Genomic DNA, 18,445 nt, shown 5'->3' with positions numbered 1-18,445 from the left:
GGAAAAAAAAAAGTGAGCCAAGGTATGAATTTGGAATTATATGGAAACTTTTTGCACTCCTGACTTATTATTAAAAAGAAAAAGGAGACAGGGTCCATGTAACGTTTACCACAAAAAGAAATGAACCATAAAGAAAAAAAAAAAACAAACATAAAGGTTACCAAAAAAAAAAGAATGAGCCATGAATTTTTTTTTTTATAAAAAAAACTGAAATATTATTTGAGAAACATGATAATATTCAATAATAATTGTGTTTTAAAGCATTTAAATTTAAACTCAAGATAAAAAAAAAAATTGAGTATCAATCAAATAATAAGATATGTGTTTGAGATCCTGGTTATTAAACCCGACCCGGCGGGTCGACCCGGGACCCAGTAGGCCTGGTCGTTGGACTAATCTGGGTTTAATAAAAGACTGGCCGGGGCAACAACCCAGCAAAACTTGATCGACTCTGGCGAACCTGGACGAGACCTAGTGTTTTTTTCTCTTTATTTTTCTTTCAAATGTGAGATTTGAAATCTATTACTATATATATTCTATGTTCCCAAAAAAAAAAATTATGTTTTTTTAATATAGGATAAAATTTTTTTTGATTTAAATAATTCAACTTAAAGGGATAACACAATATTTTTTAATGTAGGATTTGAAACCCTTCATATATATACTCTATGTTTCTGTGAAAAAAATTATGTTTTTTCAATGCAGGATTTGAAACCCATTAGTATATATATTTTATGTTCCTGAGAAAAAAGTTATATTTTTTCAATGTGGGATTTGAAGCCTTTTCGTATATATATTCTATGTTTCCATAAAAAAAAGTTATGTTTTTTTAATGTGGGATTTGAAACCCATTAGTATATATATTCTATGTTCCCAAGAAAAAAGTTGTTTTTTTAATGTGGGATAAATGTTTTTTAAAATATTCTTTTAAACTTCATTATTTATAATATATAAAGTCTATATTTACATGGATTTTTTCTTAATTTATTCATATGAAATATTAAAGTTTTAAATATATATTTTTTAATTTTTCTGGGTTGATCTAGGTTGACCCATGAAACCCGGGACCTGGTTTTTTAACCGAGTCAACACCCATACCGAGTTTAATAACTATGTTTAAGATTATGATAATCCCATAAAAAAATCAAAACAAATGTAAAGAGCAATTCAAATTCAACTAAATATTGAAGAATATAATTGAGAAGAAAAAATAATTAATATTTTAATAAAAACTTAATATTAATAAATAAATAAATAAAAAGAGAAACAATCTATGTGACGTGGTCCTCTTTTTTACAGTAATTATAAACATTTTTTTTATTAGCAAATTGTATGGTAACACTCTTAAAAAACAAAACAAAAAAAAAAGGAAATTAAAAGGCGAGCCAAGGTATGAATTTGAAATTATATGGAAACTTTGTGCACTCTTGATTTAATTTTTTTTTTAAATAAAAAGAGATAGGGTCCATGTAAAGTTTACCAAAAAAAAAAAGAATCATAAAAAGAAACGTAAAGTTCACCTAAAAACCAAAAAGAATGAGCCATGAAGAAAAAAAAAGAAAAAAAAGCACCAATGACAAAATTCAAACATAAGACAAACCCGTGACCTCTCGTAACACCAACATGTTAACCAACTGAATTATAAAACCAAATTGTTATGTAATTATTGAAAAAGAATTTTTATTAATTATATTAACATGAAATCAATCCTAAATCATTTAATTATAACAAAAGATAAATGATATTAAAAAATCATTACAATTTAAGACATATTTCACTGTTAATTGTAATAGTAATTTAACTTTTCATTTCTCATCTTATTTTTTTAATAGATTTTTTTGATTGTTTATGTATATTTTTTTTTATCTTTCTTAACAACTAAAATACATAATTGTTATTTGTTTGTTTGTTATTTACTTGGATATAAAAAAATGCTAGACCCAAGCTTTTTTAGGTCTGGAAGCTCTTAAGTCTACTGTAGCCAGCATATCCAATGCTTTTAGGTGTGGCATGACCGTCGAACCCAATGCTTTTTAACAATAGTTTAAAATTAACTAGAATGTCTATTTAGGATACTTTAAGAGTATTTTAATGTTTTTTAGAATAAAAAATTATAATGTTTTTTTTTATATAAAAAATAGATAAAAATTAATTAGAATTTCTATTTAGGATATTTCAAGAGTAGTTTAAATATTTTTTTTATAAGAAATAAGAACAATTTATAAAAAAAAATTAATTAGCATTTCGATTTATGATATTTTAAGGATAGTTTAAATGTTTTTTTATAACAAATAAAAAAATTATAAAAAAATTAATTAAGATTTCTGTTTAGGCTACAAGGATATTTTAATTATTTTTTTATAAAAATAAAAATGATTATAAAAAATTAATTAACATTTTTGTTTATGATACTTCAATAATAGTTTAAATATTTTTTTATACAAATAAAAATAATAATTAAGCATGACTACCAGACCTAATGCTCTCGATTTGTATACGTGTCAGACCCAAGAAAATTTGGGTCTGTAATAATATCAGATCCAACAAGCTCAAGAGACTTAGGTTTATAATAGAGCTAGACTCAAAAACTTGGGTTTGGATTAGCCGTCGGAACCAAGACTTATGAATTTAGCACTTAAAATATTTTTTATATTCTTAATAATTTTTTTATATTTTAATTTTTTTTTGTTATTGATCCTCTGCAAAATATGTACCCATATTCTAGTTTTTTTTATTAATTAATGTTGCGGTAAAAGTATCGACAGAGAGAATTTTATATAACTTTAGCATCTAATGAGAAATTCTTACAATTGACAACTGATAAGATTAATTCGAGTTGTGGAAGGAAAACAAATTAAAAAGAGGTCAGGCTAAAAAAAAAAAAAAGAAGGAAAAAAAAAACCAAATGGGTGAGCTGGCATGTGAAAAAGAGGGTTCTGGTCTCGTTTTTGTCTGTAAAATAAAAATTGATTGAATTATTTTGATATATAAATATTAAAAATAATTTTTTAAAAATAAATATAATATTATTTTAATAAATAAAATATTATTTTAATACATTTATAAATAAAAAATATTTAAAAAATTAAGCACTGCTACACTACTTTTCAAGACATTTCAGAGAAAAAAATAAAATATCTTCACCACCAATATTTATTTTCAGTCATTCCCTTAGGTTTAAAAATGTAGGGATTACATATGTAATTTATAAGAATATAAGGACTGGTCACCTGGTTTTGCTAAACTAAAGGGGCTAAGTTTATAATAAACTCTTTGACTCCAATCATCTGGCTGATGAATGGGTCAAATGAAACGATGACTCAACAGCTCTCTCTCTACCTCGTACTTGGCTGGAGCGGCAAAAAGCTTTGATCGGACCTTCTCAGCTCACCGAAACTACTATCACTACTGGTAGGAGGAAAACAATGGGGAGAAAGAGCGGAACCAAGACGACACTGTTTTTCCTACTCATCTCTCTTATTTCTCTTCTCGCTTTCGCTCCCGTCTTCGCTCCTCTCCCTTCTTTCTCCTCCCACTACTCTCTCTCTCCTCGCCACCGCCACCACCACCACCGAAAGGTAGTGACCAGCACCGTCGCGGTAAATCATTCTCTCTTTCTACAAGTTCAACACTCATAATCAAAGCAAGCATTAATTTATTTCAATTAACTTTACTCTAATCAGGTTAAGCCTCGATCATTCGAGATCGACGACGACAAGTTCTGGAAAGACGGCGAGTTTTTCAGGATCATCGGCGGCGACTTGCATTACTTTCGCGTTCTTCCTCAGGCATCTCTCTATTTATTTGTTTTATGTTTTTATGAATTAATTTCTGGTTTTATTTTGATGTGTTTACTTATTTACTTTTTGCAAAAAAAAAGTACTGGGAAGATAGGTTGGTGAGAGCAAAGGCACTGGGATTGAATACTATTCAAACTTATGTGCCTTGGAATCTTCATGAGCCACAGCCTGGTAAACTAGTGTTTGAGGGGATTGCTGATCTTGTCTCTTTTCTCAAACTCTGCCACAAGCTTGATATACTTGTCATGCTCCGACCCGGCCCATATATCTGTGGAGGTTGTTTTATCTACCCTTTGTTACTTGCTGTTCTATGAGAGGTCTCACATTATACGTCAGCCTAATTAGTTGTGTTTGTTTGTTAGAGTGGGATTTGGGGGGCTTTCCAGCTTGGTTACTAGCCATCGAACCGCCTCTCAAATTGAGATCGTCTGATCCTGCTTACCTTCGATTGGTATGTTTCGCAATGACTTTGTTGGTAATGATGATATTGTTCATATATTATACATGTGACATTTATGGTGGGGATTTCAAATGGTGGACAAAGGAGTTGCATTTTGTATTGTTGGTGATTTCTGTGGTATTCATTGTTTTGTTCTTTATATATATATCCTTCATCACAGCTTGGATTGATCATTCTGTTTCACCCTACTTTGGTTTGTTTTATTTCTTTGAAGTTACATATGTTTACCTATGAAGTTCTTATATAAGAAGACAATTACAAGATGATTTGGTCTTTTTTTGCTATCATGAGGATGTTTCATTTGACTATCTATACGGCCTTGAAATGGAAGGCTCTTTTTTACTAATTTCTTAGATTGATGATGGCTTATTGAGGTAATGAAAATTTGTTTGGGGTTAATAATGATGGAGTGATTGTATGAATTCTTTTAGTTCTGTATCCCATGATCTCTAAATGTTGTAATTTTGAATCCGTCTTTTTTAGTCAATAGGGATTTAAATTTTGTAGGTTGATAACTGGTGGGGAATCTTACTTCCCAAGGTAGCTCCGTTTCTTTATAATAATGGAGGCCCAATCATAATGGTTCAGGTAAGTGAATTTGTTCTTCTTATTAATACATCTTCTATGATTTATAACAGAGTATAAATGTAAAAAATGATGTGGATCTTATTGTTGATCGACAACATCCAAAAAATGAAAAATATTTCCATTTAGGAGATAGTTTCTCTTTAACAAGTTGAAGAAAGCTATAGATCTCACTGCTAATAATTTTTCAACCCTTAAATTTCTTTGGAGAAAGAAGTTTGCCTTGATAATCAATTATACTCTTGTATAGAAAAATAAAAAATTCACAACATTAGTTGATCTTTCTAAAATATATCTTTCATTCCTTGTTTCCAATTCCCTTTGTCTATTAGTTATACATTGTCATAAGGAGATTGAAAGAAGACGGATATTTCTGAATAAAATTGGGTCAAACTAGTATGGCTTTTTCTTGTATCATTTCTGGTCTACCTGATGAAGATATTAGCTGAAAGCCTCTCAATGGAGGATTGCATCTTTTTAAATAGTCAAGTATTAATAGAATTACATCTATAATTACTCCTGTACCATAATTACATTCTATCTGAAAAGGTAACTATGAACAACTAAATTTCTATTAATCAGTCTTCCTAGATCAAGCTTCCTAAATCAAGAAACTTTATATCAATCAATCTCCTTTGATCAAGCTCCCTAAATCAAGTTATTGTATATCAATCAATCTTTTTAAATCAAGATATTAAAACCAACCCCCTCAAATTTCACGAAGCATCAATTTGTTAACCATGAGTTTATTTTGATGACTGGATAGAGCCTTGGTAAACACATCAATTGTCTGGAACTTAGTGAAAATGTAAGGGATAGCAATCGCATGTTGGTAAAAAAACAATACAATAACAATCTACTTCAATGTGCTTGGTGTGCTCATGAAAGACCAGATTGACAACAATTTGAATAGCAATGGTGTTATCAGTATGAAGAAGAGTAGGAATAAGCTGAGGAATACCAAGTTCACCCTACATACCCCTGAAGCCAAACTATCTCAAAGCATGCAAATGACATAACACAATATTCAGGACAAGAAATAAGAGAATAACTAGGAAACATGCACCAACCAGTAATTGAACGACGAGTAACAAGACAACCGGCCCAATCCGTATCACTAAAACCCATCAATTGTAAAGAAGTTATAGTAGAAAAGAATGACATGTGACCGGAAGTACCTTTGAGATAACGAAGGATATGTCGTCCAATGACTGGGTGAGAATGGCGAGGAGCCTGGATAAACTGACTAACTTGCAATATAATAAAAGAAATATGTGGCCATGTAATTGTAAAATAATTCAAACTTCTTATCAACTGTTGATACTTATGTTGTAACTTCAAGTTGACCTCCATTGGTGTAAGATCCAAGCTACTAGATTTAAGAATAGCTAAGGTGAGAAGCTCTTGAGTATACTTGTGCTTATGTAGAAGTGTGCTAGTTGAACAATAACGTACCTCAAGACTAAGAAAATATTAGAGGATACCCAAATCTTTCATATGAAATGAAGTGTTAATATGCTTCTTTAGTTGCTCAATCAACTGATAATCACACTCTTTAATAACAAAATCATTCACATATACAAGAAATACAACAATCCTAGTAGCATTCATTCGGAGAAAGAGAGATGAGTTAAATTGACTCTAAATAAAATTAAATCAAGAAAGTTAGAACGAAATTTCTCAAACCAAACACGTGGTGCTTGCTTCAATCCATAAAGAGACTGTTTTAACAATAAACCTCAGAGTGGGAGTGAGTGAACATGCCAGGTGGAGAAGTCATATATATTCCTTTGAGGTCTCCATACAAAAATGTATTTTTCACATCCATTTGTTAGATTGACTGCCCTTTCAAGGCAATAATGGCCATACCAGTGCGAACAATAGTCATCTTGAATAGAGTTGCAAATGTCATCTCATAATCAAGTCTATACTTTTGTCGTTTCCCAAGAGTCACTAGATAGACTTTATATATTGCAATAAAACCATCAGGTGATAGCTTTATGATATAAATCTATTTAGAACCAAGAAGTTCGACGCCATCAAGATAAGAAACAATATCCCAAGTGCTTGTCTTGAAGAGCTTGAAGCTCTTCTTGCATAGACGACTTCCAACATGCTTGAGTAGAAACTTGAGAGTAAGACTTAGGTACAATAGTAGTATTAAGAGTAGCTTGAAGAGTTGAACCCATACCACCTATTTGGAGGACTTGAAATTTGAGAAGATCAATGAAGTTTAACCATTACGAGATCTGGTGTCATGGATGGGTAAGGCAATGGGATCGATGGACAACGTCTCTAATACACAATTTCTGACTTAAAACGCTCAACAAAACTTGATACTTTATCAAAATTAGAAAGCAAAACTGAAGAGAATCATGTGAAATAAAAGACTTGAAAGAAATATTGATTTTTAAATAATACCACATTTTAAAAATACAAAGTTTATTAGCTGTCAAATCATAACACACAAACCCTTTATGAACATTATTATATCCTAGAAAAGCACTCCGAACAGATTGAGCAACAAACTTGTTTCATTTAATTAATGGTAAGTAAACAAAATACACACAATTAAATATATGAAGAGGTTAATACTTAAGAGTCATGCCAAATAAGTGATAAAACGGGGAATTGAAATTGAGAATTTGGGAGGGTAAATGATTAATCAAATAAACATCCGTAGATAATGTTTCTACCCAAGATATAGGTGGTACTGAAGAGTCAATTAACAAGGTACAAACATCTAAAAGGTGAAGATTCTTATGCTCGGCAACCCTATTCTATTGAGGAGTGTGGACAATAATGTTGGGAGAGAATACCCTTCCATTGGACATATATTCCTCCCAAAATCATCTTAAAGTCTTAATAAAAGTAGAAATTTGATTTTCAGCATAAACAATAAAATTCTGAAAGTCAAAAAACACATCAACTTTAGAACAAAAAAAATAAAAATACCCAAACAAAATGACTATAATGATCAATAAATATCATGAAATATTTGTACTAAGTATGTGAAATAGCAAGACTAATGCCCCATATGGTAGTATTAATGATCTCAAAATAAGAAGAGGCCTGATTGCCATGTGAAGGAAAGGGTAAGGACTTGCTTTTACCAAGTTCACATGAACCGCAATCAGAAGACACAGTAGAAGGTCAAAACAAATCTTTATTGCCCAAATAAATATGTTTCATAAGATAAGTCAAAACAATAGAATTGGAATGTCCCAATTTCTTATGCCATACATGACTATTATTAACAAGCGCAGTATAACTGAAAGAAATAGACATATGAATGGAAAACTGGCGAGGAAATAGATGTCCCATTTTAGGCCCTTTTCTATCACTTTCCCCGATGCTTGATTCTTGATTTTGCACATGACAATTATCATAATCAAAGTGAATTTTACAATTATTATCTACCAATTGGCCAACAAAATTTAAATTAGCAGATAAATTTGGAGACATAAAAACATTATTACAGAAAGACTCCGAAGTTGCAATCATAGTGATATGAAGAGCAGTATCATTGATTATTTGAATATGCTGCTTATCCTCATACCTTTATACTCACAAACTTTATGTAAAGCATAAGTACTATTAGTCATGTGATTGGAAGCTGCAAAGTCAGTCAACCAAGAAGAAGTAGATTTCCCTTACCTCGTAAGCCGAAGATAGAGAAGTTAGAAACAATCATATATTAAACTATCTCGAGTGTGAGATAAGATGAAGAACTACCTATAGATTGCAGATCCAAAGAAGGAACCTGAGAGGCAACCGCCAAATTGGTCTAGATAAAATTACGAGGGGCTAAAGCATGTCGATTTTGAAATCACACTCGACAATCTTTAATGTTGTGCCTTTTTTTTTTTTTTTTTACAATAATTGAGAAATTTCTTGTTGTAGTGCTTTGCAACATGCCCAAACTCCTTGCAATTGTAGCACTGAGTTTGTGACTTGGATCTTTCTCTGCCATTAACAACATATGCCATCTTAAATATCGTAGACATCATGGTTTCTAAATTAAGGCCAAATTGAGTGACTTGGTGTTGTTCTTCACATAATTCCTTCAAACAAACCTCCAAGGATGAAACAAGATTACAGCTGCTTAAACTAGCTCATGCAGTCTCAAATTTTGATCTTAGTTTCATCAGAAACTAATCCATATGGCTCTTATGATAGACAACTTGTAGTGTCGCAATGACCTCTTTTTGAATGGTAGGATGGACTATCCTAATATATTCACTCTATAAATTAAGAAATTCATAATAGAATTGTTCAATAAAAAAATTACCTTGATGATAGCTACCAATTTCTAACTACAATTGAAACTTTCGAGCAATGTTATTTTGAGAATAAATGCTCTGAAGATAAACCCACATCTCCATAGCAATATTGAAGATCATTCACCTACTTGGTTCAATAGAACCAAATAGCCAAGAGATAATGCAACCATCCTTGCACTCCCAAGAATCAATCTCCTTGGGATTTAGTCAGAGCCTTAGATGACCCATCTAAGTGACCCTATAAATCTTTTCCCTTCACAAGTATCTTGAATTCAAACTCCCAAATGGAGTAATTCTTTCCATTTGAACAAACAATAAAATATTTTTCTTTCATTATAAATCAGAAAAAACAAAAGAAATTAACTAGTGAAAAAGTAGACCTTGATGTCAAAAAAAGAAAAAGAAAAAAACCCTTCAAACTACCGAGAATGGGAACTCCTAAAATACCCAACTATGTCGCTATAATGTCCATCCAAAACAAAATCTCTTTACCCCAAAAAATTGCCTATAGTCCCAAAACAAGGAGTCTCAAGAGAGAAACCCAAGAAAAATATTCCACAACACGACCAAGAAAAAATACTAACCAAAGAGTCAAGTACAAAATTTATAATTTTGGCTCTGATACTATATAAAAAAGGTCTGAATGTCTCTTAAACATCTTTCTCTTTCAAGTATTAACATAATTACATTCTATCGTTTACCATAATTACAATCTCTCTAAAAAGTAATTGCCTATGAATCAATCTCTCTCGATCAAGCTCCCTAAATCAAGTAATTGCGTATCAATTAATCTTTCCACATCAATAAATTGCAGCGAACACTATGTGAGATAGGAGAAGGTTTTGATAGCCATTTGGAAATATATTGTCCTCTAAGATTCTCCAAAAAGTATCAAAGATTCAGAATCATCTCACAAAATGTCTTAATCCTTTATAGGATCATATTTCTTTATCTCAATGCCAAATTGTTTGCATACTCTCAGTATTTTTTGCATACTCTCAGTATTTGTAAACTAGTAGTTTTCAATGAAAGTGATTATCTTGCAGATCGAGAATGAGTTTGGTTCATATGGAGATGACAAAGCTTATCTTCATCACCTGGTCAAATTGGCCCAAGGACATCTTGGTGATGGTATCATTTTGTAAGAGTTTCTGTATCTTCAATCTTCTATTCATGGTTTCATGTAAAGCTCATTCAGTTGTTTCTTTCATGTATGTGTCAGTATGTTCTTACTACACAACGTGGTTGTATGTCTATGGCTTAGTTTTTGGTGTCTTTGTTTCATGCATAAGATGATTACTCTCAAAGTGCACCCATAACTCATTTTCGCTCTTCATGAACTCTTGAGGGTAGAAATAGAATCGTGACTCAGCAATTGTATCCTTCTTGTTCATTAAAGAATGTACACATAACATCTAGTTTGTAATTGTTATATTCAGTTCAGTTACTTGGGGAACTGCTGACTTGGCAGTGAGAGAGCTTCAGAGTTTATGTGATATTATTTGCTTGAAATTTCTGGCTTCAATCTGGAATTTAACTGAACTTTACAGTTTTGGTCATGGCAATATCATCAGCTAGGACTGTATAGATTTGGATCACTTTGATACCATTACCATCCCTTTAGGATGCTTAAGAAACCATTTAATCCAATAGTGAAGGAATGCAATTTCCTTGGTGCCTCCTACTTGAAGTTGCATGTTGATCTTTCTGGCAGTTTTCTACCCATCCAATTGGACGTCTATCACCACCAACCTAAGATCATTATTACATTTGATTAAATGCATATTAATTCTCTTGGTTATGGTACCATCTCCTTTTGATTTTCTGTAAATATAAAACAGAGTGCTGTGTATTTGTACCTCTACCTTTCCCCCTTTTAGATATATATCCGGATACATTTGATTTGATTAGATGTTGTGAATTCTCTGTGCTTTGCATCTGTGTATTCATGCTTTCATCAATTAAAACATCATTGTGTCATGTCCTTAAGATGTTGTATGGTAGAAAATAATTTCTGTTGCCTATTGCATTTATCCAAAATGTATTCCAACTACAGTGTTAGCTTCAGTTTAACTTATTTAGCTAAATTTTGCATAGATTATTTTCAATTGTTTAATTAGTGTCCCTATCTTGACTAATTATTTCTAGGTATACCACAGATGGAGGTTCTAGGGAAAATCTTGAGAAAGGAACCATTCGAGGAGATGCTGTCTTTTCAAGTAAAATTATGAAGTTTCTTTTCAAATCTTATATGTGTACTTGATTATTACCCAAGCTGCTAAGATATCTTAAGTTAAATACTATGTTTATATTTGTCTATTAGATTCTAACCGTAACATATTCCACATTCAAATGCTATTATTGGTATTATGTGTAAACACATATTTTCCATGAATTTCAAGTGTACAAATGTCAATATTCATGCTTGAGTATCTGTTGTTTGTTATCTAGGGTAAAGTGAAGAGTCCAAGTAACATAGACATATTACGGAGCATGTGTCAAAGGTTCTCTTATTGGCAGCACATTCATTTGAATAGCTATAGAGAAAGTGTGATCGAGTTCAACCCTGTTTCTGTGAATTATGGGAAATTGACCATGTTATTTTATGGATGCCTATGGCTTGCGGTTTCTTTTGTTCTCATTTTTTTCTACTTTTCTTTTTTTCCCACTTAGATTACATGAAAAACAGTCAAGAATAGCAAATAATCAGAGAGGGGGGGGGGGCGAGAGCTTAGCATATGACCACAAGGCCATGAAGTCTGTCTCAAGGAAAGAACACATGGCCATTTACTTTTTGTATATGACTTGTGCTTTGAGTGAAGCATCTTAAACCTTGAAAATCTAGAAGTTCCATATATACAAAATTCAGTTTTTCTATTGGAATGGTATAAATATCTTAAGCATGCATCACATGTTTTATATGCAATATGCAGCTGTAGACTTCACTACTGGTGATGATCCTTGGCCTATATTCAAGTTACAAAAGGAGTTCAATGCCCCTGGAAAATCACCACCACTTTCTTCGTAAGTGCTTCATTAAATAGTTTGATGTTGAATGGTCAGTGGTTCTACATTTTTAGTGCTTGGTGTTTCCAGGGAGTTTTATACAGGTTGGCTGACACATTGGGGTGAGAAGAATGCAAAGACTGGTGCTGATTTTACTGCATCAGCCCTGGAAAAGATATTGTCACAGAATGGTTCTGCTGTGCTTTATGTATGTCCTCTAGTTCAAACCTTTTCCTGCTGCTGAAGTATTTGTGTGCAAGTAATTGCATTACCTTTTTTCTTTTTATGATTTTTTAAAATTCCCAGATGGTGCATGGTGGAACAAACTTTGGATTCTACAATGGAGCAAATACTGGTGTGGATGAGTCTGATTACAAGCCAGACATCACTTCGTATGATTATGTGAGGACTGACTTGCGGGATTACTGATTTTATGGAATAGAATGTATACTGGACTAAAATGATAATTTTCCAGGATGCACCAATCAGCGAATCTGGAGATGTGGAGAACGCAAAATTCAATGGTATGATTTCATTTTTGGCGTGGGTGGAGGGATAATTTTTTTTCCAGCTGAGCTGTGTGATCTGTCCTTCAATTAACAACTCTGTAATGATTGTGATGACTTTGGACTAGTTTTAATCTGGTTTGTTTGGCAACTTGCTACCTGAATGACAATAACCAAGTGTGTTAAGGATTGATAAAACAGAACACAACTTGCATTTTTCAAAAGCATTGGAATTTTCTTGCCGCGGCATGCTTTTGTTCCTGGCTACTTTTGTGGGTATAATTTTAATGTTTCCACTTATTGATTTTGAGATAGATAATTGGGAGGACAAAAACTTTCTAATAAATATGGCCAGCTCTGTTGTGACCAAGACTTTTTCTTTTTTTCTCTTTCCACTATGTTGGAAGGCCAATGGAGGAGAAGTGATTTTAGTGGGTAGATTGCACAGATAAAAGTGTAGCATGCCTGACTCTTGATTGTGCTTAATGATGTCAATTGAGTTTAAAGGAATAAATATCATACATAAGCACATCTCAAGACTCTTGCAGCAAACGCATCTGTTAATAATGCCAATAGAAAGTTTCATTCAACTGGTAGTGGTTAAAAAATGATCCATCTCTGAGCATCTCTCTTTCTCGTATGGAGAGGCATGGCCTAACCACTGGTAGCTGTGACATGTTTAGCTAGTACATTTCCATATAAAGCCTTGTACTTGGAATTGAACACAGAAAAATGCAAGAATAATTGCTGATAGGATGCGTGCCTATGTTTACATCATACCTTTTATCATTGATTTGTTTTTTCTTTAGCTCCTGAGAAAGTGACTCTATGAGTGGTTACATTAGATGTTGGGATGATTTAAAATAGTAATTTTGGTGTTAGATTGGTCATATAAGATGGGAGTTGACATCTTTAGCTGTTTCAGTATTTTCTGTCCTGCACTATTAACGATATGGTGTTTTACTCACTCTTATCCTCCTAGATTAATGTCTCACTGTTAAGGATTTATTTACATAGAAGGAAATTTCAGTCATGATAACCATGTCCAAATGTGCTTGCAGTTTTTCAGAGCTGCCTAGCATCTCTGAAACTGTTTTCAGATTTATTTGTTAATGACCATTGACTCAAATTTCTATTCTAAGCAGTGCTTATCTAGCAAGATAATATATAGATAGATAACTCCTTACTTCAGCACTGCGCAGGGTTATTGAACTTCATACTGCAGCATCTCTTCCGTCTGTTCCTTCTGATAATGGAAAGATGGGATATGGACCTATTCAGTTACAGAAAACAGCATTCTTGTTTGATTTACTTGACAATATTAATCCAGCTGATGTAGTTGAATCTGAAAATCCACTCTCAATGGAGTCTGTGGGACAGGTGTTCAACTTTATTATCTTATCTATATATATGTATTTTTTAAAAGTTTATGTTTTGTAGCTATCCTTATTGAACAAAAATTGCTTGCTACCTGAAACTTCTTCAATTCAGATGTTTGGATTTCTGTTATATGTTTCTGAGTACGCTCCAAAGGATGATAAAAGCGTTCTTCTCATACCAGAGGTATAAAAACCATGCATAGATTTCGTAATTTGATCCTTGGTAAAATAGTTGTTTCTTATTGTTTTTTCAATTTATGATAAGGAATGCAATGCTAGTGCGTGTCATTTTAATTGTGTCCGAGTTGCATTTTTCACTTGTTCTGTTATTGGTTTGATAAAACGAAACAATTTCTTTTTTTCCCGACATTCTATGCTGCAGGTGCATGATAGAGCTCAAGTGTTTACTTTATGCCATTCCGAGGACAATAGCAGAAGACCAACACGTGTTGGTTCAATTGATAGGTTGTCAAGTAAAAAACTTGGCCTTCCTAATGCCAAATGTGCTTCGAACATCAGCTTATTTGTTTTGGTACTTGACTATCCTGTTTCTCGTGAAAAAAAAATTACTGATGGTTTTACTTTAGCTAGTTATGCAAGCTCTACATTGAAGTTAAAGTAGTTTAATGGAAATATTGTTGCTGTACAGAGCCGTTGGTATTTTATTACTGCGCTTCTGAGTTCATTTTCTTGCTAAAGTTTTTGCATAAGTTGAGTTTTACTTTGGCTAACAAGGGAAGTTTTATCTATTTTTACATTTTTGTTCCGTTTACTCATTGAAATACAGTAAGATGACTTAAATTCTTGCAATAAACTGGCTTGAAAGCAATTATAAGAAAGATGCTTTTAATCTCAGTGGATTTTGTTTACAGTGTATTGCCAATAATGAACAGATTCTCAAGAGCTATCATTTTCCCTTTATTGTGATAGGTCCTCATAATTTGCATGTGTGGGATTTTTATATTGAAAATTATTACATTCTTTATTGAATCAGTTTATTTTTCATTCTGATAGGTTGAAAATCAGGGCCATGTGAATTATGGACCATACATGTTTGACAAGAAGGTAAACTTGCTCCTTTTTTATCCGTTAAAGCTGCTTCATGATTTCTTAGTATGATTGTATTACAGTTTCATTATCTGCGTGGTTGGAATTCAAGAATTCAAATTCTTTTCTTCAGCTCTATAAAATATCTCCTGCATTTTCTATCTCTTGTTGGTGAATTTCTAGCTTTCATGGTCTGCCTGCTAAAATCTGAACATATAAAGGAACTTTTCCAGCTAAAGACTATTTACAGTTTAGGAAGAATGCTGGAAAGGAATGGAAAGTTGAGAAAATAGTTGAAGGCTATCCAATTTCTCAATCAGCTGGACAGTCAACACTTCTTGGTTGTCTTGTTCTTTTCAAGACCCGATAATTTTTAGGACCATTATTCTGGAAAAATTCACATTGTATTGTTTGTTGTGTAAATTAAAAGAGGATCCTTCAAAATCTCAGTCATACCCGTTGTCTTTTGATAAAGCTGTGTAGTAATATAGTCATTGTTTCCTCGCTTAAAGTATAACACAAAAGAAATGTGTTATGAATTTTAGCATTGTAATTAATGGGACCTTAGATATTTAAATAGAGGGAATACTACATATCAGATGATAATAAATTCAGAAATCAAAATTTTATTACATTTTGCATCTTAGATGATATTGCACTTTCCTCATAGTTCTAACAGATGCTATTCAACTGGATTTTCTTTCTTTTACAGGGAATTTTGTCTTCTGTTTTTCTGGATGGGAGCATTTTGCATGGATGGAAAATGATTCCCATCCCTTTCCACAACCTGAACGAAGTTCCAAAAATCAATCTCATCATTGAAGCTGCACATTCAAGATTCATTACAGTATCAACTCAAAGAGAGTTAAAAGATAAATCTGGTGAGTCTCAAATTCATAAAAAAAATGCATTAGTGATCCTCTATGTTAGCTGTTGCATCATTTTTTTGTGGTGCCAATTCCTGGCCACTTTTGGTTTTATGGTCAGGCATGACTCCTTTTTCCATCTCATGTTGCAAGTTCATGTCATTTATTAAAGCACAATATGAATAAACAGGACATTGCAATGAATCAACAGTAGTTTGCTTGTATTTTCAGGGAATGTTTCTGAAGTACCAGCATTCTTCACTGGCCATTTCTTTATCGAGAATGCAAACCAGATTCATGATACTTTCATATCATTCAGTGGTTGGGGTAAAGGGATTGCAGTTGTTAATGATTTTAACATAGGAAGATATTGGCCGGTAAAGGAACTTAATTTTGATTTTCCAGCCTTGCTCTGAGTCCTCTACTTTTTTATGCTGTTAATTTTTTTTTATTTTCCCACTTTTGTGTACAATTTTCCTCCGAGGTTGCAGTCATATGGTCCACAATGCAATCTTTACGTCCCTGCTCCGATCCTTCGTCATGGAGAAAATGTTCTGGTATGGAATGCCTAAAGCTTATTTACATTTGCGGGTTTATACGCTATAATACGCATATTAGTTTCTTTGATCACCATTTTTCAGTTTACTCCCTAGTTATGGAATCATCTTGGCATCTAAGCCACAAACTTTGTCTATTGATATCATAGTTGTGATCCATGTTGGAACCCATGGTTAAGATGGCAAAATTTAAAATATCAAGTTTTCAGCTTCCTTCCCAGGGGTTGCTTAGTTGATATCAAGAATCAACACAATCTTCCTCGTGTCTATGCACTCCATGCCACCCATGCACACCACTGATACTACATTATTTGGGATGTATCAAACTTGTTTTTTCCACTGATACTACATTATTTGGGATGCATCAAACTTGTTTTTTCCTTAAAAAGGTGTTGTTGCCTTGACTTCTTGTCTTGTTTCCGACTTCATAGGTCATACTGGAGTTAGAATCTCCCAGCCCTGAGCTTGTCATACATTCAGTTGATCACCCAGACTTCACATGTGGTTCAAGTAAGTCAAGCGTGCATCAGCTTTAGTTACACCTTATACATTTGCTACATCAGGGAGATCAGTTGACTCGCAATGCTGAAACTCTGAAGATCAAGAGCACACATGATGCATTTTGCATTTGGCACAAGGATGGCAGACTGATCAGCAAAATGTGGCCCCACTTGAGCAGAAGTGAATTTCAGAGAATTGATGCGCTTATCAATGAGAATCCCAGTGATGGTTCTGTTTAAACAGCATCATTTACACTGGATTAAGTTGAAAAAACTAATATTATTGCCTTGTCATTTTCACCTGAACAAGGATTGGGTTTTCTTAAAAACTCTCCAAGCTATTTAAGAAATGCTCTTCGTTTTCTGTGATATTCTTTCCCTTCTGATTCTATTATTCACAGACAAGGAGAATCACAAAGTACCAAAAACTGCCTCAATCAAGCAGTGCGGTCATAATTTTATCAAGAAAACAAGCTATCATTTGAGTGGAACAGTGCCTTGCTTTTATACAACAATTAACTAATACTCTAAAAAAGTATGGGAAAAGTATGTAACTATTTTTGCATTGTTTTTTTGTTTTTTTTTTTTTTGGGTTTTACATTTTTTTTTCTCTTTTTCCATGGATTCTTTTTTTTTTTTTTTTCAAAATTATTTTTATCAATTTTCTTTTAACATTAAATTGGTTGATAATTTAGAATTGTAGTTTTTTTTCTTTAAAATATTATGAATTATTGCATTTATTTTCTACATGGTTTTTTTTTATGATTTTATTTTTCAAAATAGTCTATGGATTTTATATTTTTTTATATTAAGCTGGTTGAGAATTTTGCTTCGTAGTTGTTTTTTCTTTAAAATATTGTGAATTGTTATAATGTTTCTCCACATAGTTTTTATTTTGTTACAGTGTTTCTCCATGTTTTTTTTTTTTCAAAATTATCTTTATCGATTTTTTTTTTTAATATTGAGTTGGTTGAGAATTTAACTTTAGCTTTTCCCACATGTTTTTTTTCTATTTTTTTCCTTTTGTTTGTTTTTTTTTTTTTCTTCAAAATTGTCTTCTTTTTTCATTTTTGTTTCTTTTTTTTCTTAGAATTGTTTTTGTTGATTTTATTTTTTTAATATGTAGCTGGTTCAGAATTTAGATTTGTAGTTTTTTTAAAAAAAAAATACCATGAATTGCTACAGTATTTTTTCCACATGATTTTTTTTTTTTCATAATTGTCTTTATAAATTTTATTTTTTTCATATTAAGTTGGTCAAGAATTTTACTTCATAGTTTTTTTTCTTTAAAACATTGTGGATTGTTATAGTATTCCTTCATATGATATTTTTTTAAATTATATTTATTATTTTTAATATTAAACTAATTGAGAATTACAATTATAAATTTTCTCATGAAACACAATAAATTACTACAATGTTTTGCTGCATGATTTTTTTTCCTTTTTTTTGTTAT

The 18,445-nt window shown here is 32.1% G+C and overlaps 1 protein-coding gene across 3 annotated transcripts; it reads left to right on the top strand.

The window, feature by feature from the left end:
• The first annotated feature begins 3,289 nt into the window (after positions 1-3,289).
• On the top strand, positions 3,290-17,358 carry LOC118031010 (beta-galactosidase 17). Of its 3 annotated transcripts, none has more exons than XR_004684431.2 (19): positions 3,290-3,599; positions 3,684-3,788; positions 3,881-4,076; positions 4,163-4,251; positions 4,768-4,848; positions 10,175-10,269; positions 11,277-11,347; positions 12,062-12,152; positions 12,225-12,342; positions 12,441-12,536; positions 12,610-12,658; positions 13,833-14,020; positions 14,132-14,203; positions 14,402-14,551; positions 15,034-15,084; positions 15,779-15,947; positions 16,147-16,309; positions 16,424-16,489; positions 16,921-16,995. XR_004684431.2 is itself a non-coding variant. In XM_035035297.2 (19 exons), the coding sequence occupies exons 1-19, from the start codon at positions 3,426-3,428 to the stop codon at positions 17,023-17,025; spliced, it is 2,091 nt and encodes a 696-aa protein (XP_034891188.1). In that variant the 5' UTR covers positions 3,291-3,425; the 3' UTR covers positions 17,026-17,358. The 3 variants fall into 3 exon arrangements, 2 of the variants coding, with proteins under 2 accessions (XP_034891188.1, XP_034891187.1); XM_035035297.2 differs by having other exon boundaries at positions 3,291-3,578; positions 16,164-16,309; positions 16,921-17,358; XM_035035296.2 differs by having other exon boundaries at positions 3,292-3,599; positions 16,164-16,309; positions 16,921-17,358.
• The last annotated feature ends 1,087 nt before the right edge of the window (positions 17,359-18,445 follow it).

Source organism: Populus alba, chromosome 3 (genome assembly GCF_005239225.2).
Source record: "Populus alba chromosome 3, ASM523922v2, whole genome shotgun sequence".
NCBI classification, from domain to species: domain Eukaryota; kingdom Viridiplantae; phylum Streptophyta; class Magnoliopsida; order Malpighiales; family Salicaceae; genus Populus; species Populus alba.
Note: the sequence above shows the minus strand (reverse complement) of the source record. Positions and strands in the feature narration are given on the sequence as shown.

Coding starts and splice junctions, on each gene's coding strand:
- LOC118031010 (XM_035035296.2), top strand. CDS start 3,426: ATGGGGAGAAAGAGCGGAACCAAGACGACACTGTTTTTCCTACTCATC. Junction 4,849..10,174: donor GCCCAATCATAATGGTTCAG/GTAAGTGAATTT, acceptor ATTATCTTGCAG/ATCGAGAATGAGTTTGGTTC. Junction 15,948..16,163: donor AGAGTTAAAAGATAAATCTG/GTGAGTCTCAAA, acceptor TTGTATTTTCAG/GGAATGTTTCTGAAGTACCA.